Raw genomic sequence first — 10,054 nt, 5'->3', positions numbered from 1 at the left:
TTTATCTGATTGTTGCCTTGGCCATGAAACACCTCTGCTTTGCGAGCTGCGCTGGTTGCCCGTCTGCTTCTGGGTGGGATTCGAGGTGCTGGTTGCCACCTATAAAGCCCTACACGGCATGGGCCTGGCTACTCGAGGGACTGCCTCTGTCCCATAGTATCTGCCCGGCCGACTGCACCTGTCAGGGTTGACGTGCGCCATCCGTTGGGACCCCGGAAGCGCACCTTCTCGGTAGCGGCGCCTGCCCTCTGGAATGAGGTTCCCCCCAGGACCCGAAGGGCCCCCTCTCTGCTGGTGTTTCAAAGGGCCCTGGAGGGCTGGCTTTCCCCCCAGGCCTTTGGAGAGGGTGACCCATTTCTTCTTTTTCTTTGTTCCTTTTGGTTTTGTGCTGTTCCTTGTTTTTGCATGTATGTTTTTAACAGCTTGTAAATTAATCACCGAAAAAGCAAAGGACTTGCAAACTCTACTAGTGAAAGGCAAGGAGCACGGTGAAAAAATGGGCCCTATGATTAAGTATAATAAATGACCACAGGCACAGCAACCAGCCTTAGGCCTGCCAATGAAGATATGGAAGTGGTGGAGAGCTTCTGCCTTTCAGGATCAGCCTTCAACAGGGAAGGAACCAGCAAAGACGCCTCAGGCTGGAACTTGTTACCGTAATGCAGAGTACAGAGGACGGCCCGAAGGACAGAGGGAAGATCTGCAACCAAGGCGACAATCAGAAAAATGGGGCTAGAGTCCAGGCCAAGGAAGGGATTTATGAAAACCCCTCAGACAAGTTATAAAAAGGAGGAGGTGAAGCATGTTCAGGCCTGCAAGATTCTGCTCCTCTAACGGTCCTAAGAGAAGCAGTTTTAGCTCTGCGCAGCGTCGCCTTCTTAGCCTGGTCTACCTGACAGGGCTGACAGCTGGTCACAAAGGCTTTGGGAAAGACACGAAGGTGCCAGGATGTGTCTGTACCTGCAAAGATCAGAACAGTGCGAGTATTTGTGACACTCTATGGAAACAAAGGTTGGACTCTGAGGCAGGAAGAGTGTTGGCGCTTTCGAACTTTGGGGTTGGAGAAGACACCTGAGAAGACCACGGGCAGCCAAGAAAACAAGCTGATGGACCACCGAACAAATCAGCCCAGAGTTCTCACTCGAGGCACAGGTGACCTGGCTCAAATTATCCTGCTTCGGACGCATTGTGCAAAGACCCCGCTGTCTGGAGGAGGCTCTGATGCCGGGAAAGATGTGCAAAGATGCGAAAGAGACGGCGAGGACGACCAGCGGCCGGGGCTGGGGGGGGGGGGGACTCAGGCACAGCGCTGGGAGCCGGAGGACCAGATTGGGACGGAGCATCCTGGAGAAGTCTGTCCGTGCGGTCGCCAAGAGCCAACGCCCCTCGACGGCTCGCAGCTGGCGCCAGCAGCCCCTTTCCTGAGACGGCAACGGGCACAGTTCTTGGTGGGGCGGGAGAACAGAGCTGGAAGGACTGCGGTCGGAGAGCCCTCCCCGCGAGGCCGCCGGCGACCCCAGCGAGGCTCGCCCCTCGGCGGCGTCCGCGGGACAGCCAGGAAAGGGGAAGCCGCGGGGGCCTCGGGGAGGAGGGGGCCCTCCTGCGGGGCGGCGGCGGCGGCGGCGGGGGGAAGGAGCTTCTCCGCACGGGGGCGGGCCGAGGGGCCGCGCCCGGGGCTCCCGCAGGCGGCAGCCGGAGCCCGCCGGGGCAGCGCCGCTTCGCCCCGCCCCCGAGGGGGCGACCGGCGGGGGCGGCCATCTTGGAGGGCGGGGCCCCGGCGCTCCTCCCCCCGCCCGGCTTCCCGTGCCCAGCGCCGGGCGGCGGGCAGAGGCGGCGGGGACGCGGCGCGGGTGGCGGCGCCTACCTTCGCGTGCTGCCAGCAGGGCCGGGCCGGGCCGGGCCGGGCCGAGCCGAGCGAGCCGATGCGGGCGGCGGCCATCTGCCTGGCGCCGGCCGGGGCGCTGGCACTGGCGCTGGCGCTGGCGGCGGGCCTGGCCGTGCCCCGGGAGGGCCCGCTGCCCGCGGCCGGAGCGCGCTTCGGGTGGCGGAACCTCAGCTGCCCCGCCTGCAGGGTGCTCTTCGCCGCCGTGGACGCCGGCATGCAGGTGAGTCTCCGCGGCGCGGCCGCCCTTCCGCCTCCGCCGACGCCGGGGGCGAACGGAAGCGGCCCGGCGGCCGCGGGCGCCCTCCCTCTCTTGCCGGGGGCGCCCGGCAGGCGTTCCCCGCTGGCACCCTCCGGCCTCCCGCAGGGGCGGCCCTCCTGGCCGCGGCCGAGCCTCCTCGGGACCTCCCGTGCCCGGGGCCCACCCCTCCCCTCCCCTCCCCAAGCTCTGAGCCGCCCTCCCGGGGCCGCCAGGAGGGCGGGAGAGCCAGCGAGCCCCTCCGGGGGCGGCGCAGCGGGTGCCCGGCACCCCGGCCGCACCGCGGAGCAGCGGCGCCCTGCGCGCCCTGGCCGCCGGCGGGGCTCGCCCGCCGGTTCGCCCTCTTCCTCCGCTCCCGGACCGAAGCCGGCTCCGTCCGCCTCGCCGCCTTGGCTCGCGGCCCCGCCCAGAGGCAGAGGGGCCCTCGCCGGCGCCCCCCGGCTGCTGGGCCGCGAGCGGAGACCGGGGCAGATGGAAGGCGGGGCAGACCCGGGACCCCGTCGCTCCGACCAGCCCTGCCCGCCCCCCCACACCTGCAGCAGCCAGGCGAGAGTCGGGGTCAGAGGGCGTAGGGGCGTCCAGGTCTCTGCGGCCTTGGCCCCCAGGAAGGAAGACTGCAGCCCTCGGCCTGAAAAGCTCCCCCGTGCCCAGGCTGCCCAGAGACACGGAGGTTGGCAGATACAGACCCGCATGGCCCTCGCCTTCACCGGCTGTGCCCCAAGCCGCCCCCCCTCTTCCTGAACGAACCAGAGGGTTGCGAGAGAAACGGCAGCGCTGCATCCCTGCCCGCCCCTGGCGAGGCTCCCCCACCCCCTGTGCCAGGGGCCTTGCTGGCAGCTGCCGCGGAGCCCGGGCCTCCCTCCCTGCGGGGCCTCGCGGTCCCCGGCTTGCCTTCTCCTTCCCTGCAGCCTCTCCGGCCCGCTGCGCGGGTCACTCACTCCTCACGACCACACCCCTCCTTTTGGAGGCCGCCTGACTCCCGGCCTTGAGCCGGTCACGAGGCCTGAGCTCTGAACTAGGCGAGCTGGTGATCCCATCCGCCCGGCCGGCCGCTGGGCAAGGGCAGAGGGAGGGCACAGCCCGGAGGCTTCCAAGTCCAGAAGGCTGGGTCTCAGAGGAGAAGTCTCCTCCCCAGCCTGGAGTGGGGGGCAGAATCTGGAGCTCTTGGGGGCAGAGAAAGATGCACCGCCCCAGGAGCTGCCCTCCCCGTCTTGCCCCGGGACCTTCCCCTCCCTCTTGGTCTGTCCCGGTTTGGCTCAAGGGTCGGGGGTCCGACTCCCAGGCTTAGACTCCGGCTGGGCCAGGTCAGGGTCGAGGCGGGGGCCAGTTGAGGGTGGCCAGAGGCCTGGCAGAGCCCCGGCGGGCAAAGGGTAGGAGGGTTGAGCCGGGCCCGGGGAGGCCTCGCTTCGTCCTTTGACTTGAGGGCTTGCAAGCCGGTCTGCCCCTCCCTGGGGTTGCTGTCTTCAGGGGTCTGGTGGGACCCTTGACACACACTCTGCTGAGGGAGGGCTCCTTGGCGGGAAGGCGAGATAGAAATCTCAAGGGGTGGCTTTGAAGGAGAATTCAGCAGCCAACTCTTGCACAAAGGTGCGTTTTCCTGGCTCTGCATTTGCTGAGAATGAGACCCAGCGAGGGGGCTGGGGGTGGGCAGGGACTGCTCCAGACCTTGCCCTTTGCAGGCCTTATCTGGGCCGCCCCCCCCCCCCGCCGCTTTGCTACAGGCAGAGGAGACCCAGAGGACCCGCCTGGGGCTGCCTTCGGATTATTAATTAATTAATTCATTCATTCATTCGATTTATTGTCCCCCCAATGGGGGGCTCACAAAGTACATATCATACAATTATACAATTAATTGCGCTGTGTGGCCGGCAGGGGTCGCTAGAGGTCATCCGGGCCTTTCCTCCTCCGTAGATCTTCCTCGCCGCTCGTGCCGGCTGCACTCGGAGTTCGGCCAGCACCGGTATTTTGCTCCCCCGCGCAGCACCGCCGGTTCCTCCCATCTAAACGGGAGTCCCCATTTATCTACTCGCAGATGGAATAGCTTTCGAATTGCTGGGTGAGCAAGGCGCTAGGACAAGGGACCGGAGCTCACCCTGTCCCGCGGAGCCAATCATTTCTGACCGGCAATTCCCGCGTCATTAAGCCCTTGCGCCACTGCGTCGATTAGCATCCCCTTTGTCGAGGCAGCAGCCTTGGCACTCGGGGCCACCAGTTGCACAGCACCAGCTGTAGCTCCAAGCAAGTCGCAACAAGCCGAGTGGCGCCAACCTTGCCACCTCCCGGGCTCTCTTCCCACCCGTTCCAGCCAGCCTCTGACAGCTCAGCTGGCTCTCCAGGGCTGGCGTGGGCATCGGCTGCCAGCACCAGCTGGTTGTTCAGGTCTGGGGAGCTGGAGAAGAGCGGCCCCCGCGCGTGGCCTGTTCCGAGGGCCCCTCCCTCCCCTGGCGGGGCTGAGGAGGGGCTCGGGGCCTTGGTGGAAGTCTGGGGCAGCCCAGGGGCTCCAGCTGAGGCCTTGGGGAGGGGCCCTCACCTCGCTTCTGGCCTCTGGAGGTGCGGGACTTGTGAGGGTGTGCATGTGGTGGGGGGGGCAGGGAAGAGTGGGCTGACCTGTCAAGGGCTTTTCTTACAAGCCAGAGGGCTGCTTGTAAGAAAAGGCCTCTTGGTGACCAGAATGAACTGCAGGAGCAGTCTCCCCCTCAGTGCTAATGTCACCCCCTTGCTTTGCAGCTGGAGACCAGCCTGGACCACATCCAGCAGCTGGCTGCGGGGGTCTGTGTGAAGCTGCACCTGGCCCCCCCTGAAGTGTGTCAGGAGGTCATCCAACTCTTTGGGCAAGACGTGGTGACCGCCTGGATCCGCTCCATCCTGCGCCCAGCTGAGATCTGCGGCCTCCTGGTGGGTGCCCAGTGTGGCCACTGGGACATCTACTCCAGCTGGAATGTCACGTTGCCCAAGACCCCCAAGCCCCCCGTGCGCCCTCCAGTTCCCCCTCCACCCGGCGCCCCCACTGCCCGCGTGCTCTTCCTGACCGACCTGCACTGGGATCAGCAGTACACCCCAGGGAGCGACCCCGCCTGCAAGGACCCCCTCTGCTGTCGGGGTGGGCAGCCGCGGGGGCCTGGGGCCGGCTACTGGGGCTCCTACAGCAAATGCGACCTGCCCCTCCACACCCTGGAGAACCTGCTGCAGCACCTGGCGTCGTCAGGGCCTTACGATGCCGCTTACTGGACGGGCGACATCCCGGCTCACAACATCTGGCAGCAGACCCGCCAGGACCAGCTGCACGCGCTCACTACCGTCACCAGCCTCATCCAGAAGTACCTGGGGCCGCTGCCTGTCTACCCTGCCGTGGGCAACCACGAGTCGGTGCCCGTGAATGCCTTCCCCCCGCCCTACGTGCCTGGGAACCAGTCCTCTGCCTGGCTGTACGATGCCATGGCCGATGCCTGGCAACAGTGGCTGCCCCCGCAGGCCCTGCAGACCCTGAGGTAGGAGCAAGGCCCTGGAGGGCAGGGAGCACCGGGAAGCCAGGGGAGGGGAGGGGAGGGGAGGGCTGCCTGCTGGCTGTCAGGAGGAGGCACCCCTGCCAGTGGCAGAGCACGTCGGCTAGTGGCCCCTGCAGACCCCGATAGTAGGCCCACGGGAAGTCAGCGCCTGGGCAGAGGTCTAGGCTCTGAGTTTCCACGCTGGGCTCTTCCCCTGCCTTTCCAAGGGTCCAGGTATTCGCCCATCTCCAGGTGGCCTTGGCAGGGACCTGACCTAGGTTGACAACACGTCTCCCGATGATACATTAAATGTATACGCCACCCGACTGCACTGGCTCCCCCCTCTTTAGCTTCTTGCCCTTTCCCTGGCAGTCCAGTCCAAATTCCTGGCCAGGGAGAGGCATCTGCCCAGGCTTGCTTTGCCAAGGCTGTTCGAGGACGATCCGTCCCCAGCAGCTCCAGCGCGGCCTCAAGCCAACGGGAGCAGGGTGCTTTTCCCCCCACGGCACCCACGGCCGCGTGCCCGAGCCGCTCCAGACAGCGGCCTGCCTTGCTTCCCCTGGGGGGCTGCCGCTGCCACCGCTGCCTGCAACCCAAGCTGTCCTGGAGGGGTAAGTTGCGGGCGCTCTCTGGGGAAGAAGCTGCTGGGCTCTCGTGGCGAGAAGGTTTTGCAGTGCTGCAGTTCTGATGGGTGCGACCTGCTCTCCTGGTTCTTCCTTCCCTGTCTTCGCTTGGTGTTGCTGGCAAAACAGCTGACTGCTCCTGTAGAAGGTTGCGCTCCTCGGTGCTTCGTAGACCGTGTGGGCTTTGCCCTGCGTGAGAATTGGCGCTCCCACGCTCACCAGGTGCCGCCCTTTCTGTTCAGCATCTCCTGTGGCCGGGCTTCTTTAAAGCCATCTTGAGTGCTGCAGGGACTTGAGAGCTGAAGCCAAAGGTCTCCTTTTGGGACGGGGTGTGGTAACGTTCCTTCTCGTATGCGCCGGAGGTCATTTCCTGCCCCTTCCCGCAGCCCCTGCATTGTGGCCCACAGAAAGCTTTTGTGACAATTCTGTCGAGGTTACAGCACAGTTTTCTGTGTGCAAAGCAAGCTTTGTTTTGGGAGGTGGTCGGGATGGGGCCAAAAAGGCACTTAATTCCATCAGAGGGGAAAGAGGCTCCCGCCCACCAGTGTTAAAATTGCATGTGCGAAGGGGAGCTCTTGTCTCCTTTGTCGGCCGTGGGTGGGTGGCGAAGCCCTGAGGCGCCAGCTGGGGCACCCACTGCCCCTGAGCCTGCGCAGCCAGCTCCCCGGGAGCTGTGGGGCTCCGCCGTGGGAGGGTCTGAAGCAGAGGCTGACGGCCTTTATCTGTGGCGGCGAGGAGGTCTCCGGGGCCCATGGGTTCTCCTGGGCCCGTGGGTTCTCCTGGGAGGGGGGTGGGCGGCAGGGGCTGTCTGGGAGGCTCCCGCCTGAGAGTCTCCCCCCTCCTCCCTCGCAGGCTGGGTGGCTTCTACACCCTCCCCATCTGGCCGGGCCTCCGCCTGGTTTCCCTCAACATGAATTTCTGCTCCGAGGCAAATTTCTGGCTCCTGATCAACTCCACGGACCCGGCCGGGCAGCTGCAGTGGCTGGTGGGCGTCCTGCAGAGGGCGGAGGAAAGTGGAGAAAAGGTGAGCTGGCGGGGCGAGGCGGTGCTGGGAAGGAGCAGGATCGGCCGGCTGAGTCGCTTGCGGGGCGCGAGGCGGGCCTCCGAACGGGGCAAAGGGCAGGTCGCTCCCACGTTGCAAGCGGGGCACCCACCGGTTCGGACAAGCAGCCGGTCCCAGGACGGTGGCCCTGTGCTGCTGCCCCTGACCCTTTCTCTCGCCTGCAGGTCCACCTCATTGGCCACATCCCTCCGTCCTCCTGCATGCGAAGCTGGGGGTGGAACTACTATCGCATCATCAACAGGTACAACGGGCCAGCCGCTTCCTCTGCTGGGCTCAGCCTGGCACCACTGCCCAGGCCTGGTACCCCTGCTGGGCCCAAGAAAGTGGCACCCCAGGATCTCCTGGGGCCTCCCCGCTCCGTCCCCACTGCCTGTCCCAGCCTTGATCCCGTCTGCAGCCGCAAAGGGGTCCTCCTTCCACTTCTTTGGGGGCAGGGAGGAGGGGCTGAAGGCATCTCTCGTCCCTTCCACCCCGCCACGGAGGCACCTGCCAGTGCCTGTCCTAGACAGCAGCGTCCAACTTCTGCCATGGGCAGAAGCGGGGGGCCTGGTGGACATTCCTCCGGCTTTCCAGTCCCAGACCAGCTCCTGGTGACCGCATGGCTCTCTTGGGGACAGCCTGGAACTCGTGGCCTCATCGCCCCCTTCTGGGGAGAACTTTCAGTCTGGTCGCGACCAATCCAGCCCTGCTCAGCCCTTCAAGGTTGGGCAAGGTCGGCTCTGTCTGGCCGCCTCTCTCACGTCCCGCCCTCGATGGGTCCTCAAACCAGGCTGGTTAAGCTCTGGGTACCGACAGTGTTGCACCTGAATGCGGCCGCCGAGGGACGAGATCAGCGTGCTTGCCGTTAAACCCGTCACGCCCTTGAACGGGAAAGCAGCGTCCCAGCACGTGGCGGGTGGAGAGCCCCCTCCTGGCCCCCGGGCGCCCAAAGGCTGACGGGCTGCTGCTCCGTGCCTGAGACCTGGGTGCCTCCTTGCCACCCCCAGGGACTGGGCTGTGCCGCTGGGGGTCCTGGGGGCGCCTCTTCTCCCCCCCTCAGGCCATGCCTGCTCACCCCACTTTGGCTCCAAGCCAGGCCAAACGTTCTGGGGAAACCCGGCATCCCTGCTCACGTCCGGCTCTCCCTGCAGGTTTGAGAGCACGGTGGCAGGGCAGTTCTTTGGCCACACCCACTTGGATGGCTTTGAGATGTTCTACGATGAGGAGACGCTCTCGCGGCCTGTGGGCATTGCTTTTCTGGCTCCAAGCGTTACCACTTACATCAGACTCAACCCAGGTGAGGCGCCGCCCTTCGTCCCGGCAGGCAGGTCCTTCCCGAGCCCAGCCATTAACTCTGGCGTTCCTTCCAGGGTACCGGATCTACCACGTGGACGGGGTCCGCTCCGGCAGCTCCTGCATGGTCCTTGACCACGAGACGTTCATCTTGAACTTGACGCAGGCAAACGTGCCAGGTGCCGTGGCTCAGTGGCAGCGCCTCTACGGGGCCCGGGAGACTTACGGGCTCCCCACTGCCTTCCCGGCGGACTGGAACCTGCTCCTGTATCGTTTGCAGACTGACGAGCAGCTCTTCCAGCGCTTCTGGTACCTGAGGTATAAGGGCCATCCGCCCAGCCAGCCATGCCATGACGCCTGCAAGGTGGCCACGCTGTGCGCCCTCCGCACCGGCCGTGCGGACGACCCCAAACTCTGCCAGACCTTTAAACTGCCCTTCCCCGAAATCCAGGCCTGGTGGCGGCAGCGCCAGCTTTGCTAGCTGGTGGCCAAGAAGATCCTTGGAACAGTGAGGGGTGAAGGGGCCCTGCCCTCTGGCAGGGCAGCTCTGTGGGTGTGGGCACAGCTTGGGGCTCCTGCCGAAGCCCCCCCTCTTCTCTCGGGCATTCCACTGGGCTGAAGAGCCAGGCGAGCTCCCTGGACCGAGCCCTTCAGGTCACCCCCACCAAGATGTGGAAAGTGGCCCCGAGACTCTTCAGAGGAGGTGGGGTGCAGTGGCTGCTCTCTATCTGCCTGTACAGCTCCCCTCTGCCGCTTGGCAGCTTCTCCCCTTCTTTTTGTGGGCACGTTTGTCTGCCAGCTCTCCAGGGAAGCGGGGCTGCAAGATTTACCCTGTTCCCCCATCTTGGAAGGCATCCGCAAAAGAGGGGCAGAGGCCTGGATGGAGTTTGCGGCCAGGGGCTGTCTGCAGGGTGGGCTCTCAGGAATCCTTTCTGCTTCTCCCACCCCCTCTCCCGCCTGCCACAGCGGCAGCCTTGCCCAGCCTCTGCCAGCCTGGGATTCTTCTGCAGGGGAGGGGCCCTCCATGAACACTGCTCCCTTCTGTCTTGTTCCCCCCTCCCCAGGCAATAAATGGTTTGTTTCTCCCTCACTGGGTCTCCTTTTTTGCCTGCCAAGCTGTGGTCAGTCACTCGCCTTGTGGCCCTTGGCCATCCCTTCCGTGCCTTCTAGGTGACCAGCTGGCTGCCACCAAGCCCAGGGAGAGAGGGAGACAAGGGCAGGGCGGGCAGTGCCCAAGACACAACTTCCTTTCTGCTCGAGCACCCAGGAGCATCCACCCCACGGCAGGCAGGCAGGCGGACAGGACAGGAGGGAGGGAGGGAGGGAGGGAGGGAGGGAGAAGAAAGGGGCTAACCCTCTTTCCACCCTGACCATAGCTCATGCCAGGGAAGCCAAGCTCTTCCTTTCCTGCCCCCCATTGGAAGGAGTTCTCTGTCCCATCAGGCCACCAGTGCCTCCAGCCCAGGAGCT

The 10,054-nt window shown here is 65.1% G+C and overlaps 1 protein-coding gene across 1 annotated transcript; it reads left to right on the top strand.

Annotated features, from left to right (window-relative positions):
* The first annotated feature begins 1,758 nt into the window (after positions 1–1,758).
* Positions 1,759–9,674, top strand: SMPD1 (sphingomyelin phosphodiesterase 1). Its single transcript, XM_088140341.1, has 6 exons — positions 1,759–2,105; positions 4,869–5,629; positions 7,102–7,273; positions 7,477–7,553; positions 8,443–8,588; positions 8,662–9,674. Exons 1-6 carry the CDS (start codon positions 1,923–1,925, stop codon positions 9,063–9,065), a joined length of 1,743 nt encoding a protein of 580 aa, XP_087996467.1. The 5' UTR covers positions 1,759–1,922; the 3' UTR covers positions 9,066–9,674.
* Positions 9,675–10,054: the final 380 nt, after the last annotated feature.

This window comes from Python bivittatus, unplaced genomic scaffold (genome assembly GCF_059951505.1).
Source record: "Python bivittatus isolate LINGU-HERP-01145 unplaced genomic scaffold, Pbiv_v1 ctg000340_np1212, whole genome shotgun sequence".
Lineage (NCBI taxonomy): Eukaryota > Metazoa > Chordata > Lepidosauria > Squamata > Pythonidae > Python > Python bivittatus.
Note: the sequence above shows the minus strand (reverse complement) of the source record. Positions and strands in the feature narration are given on the sequence as shown.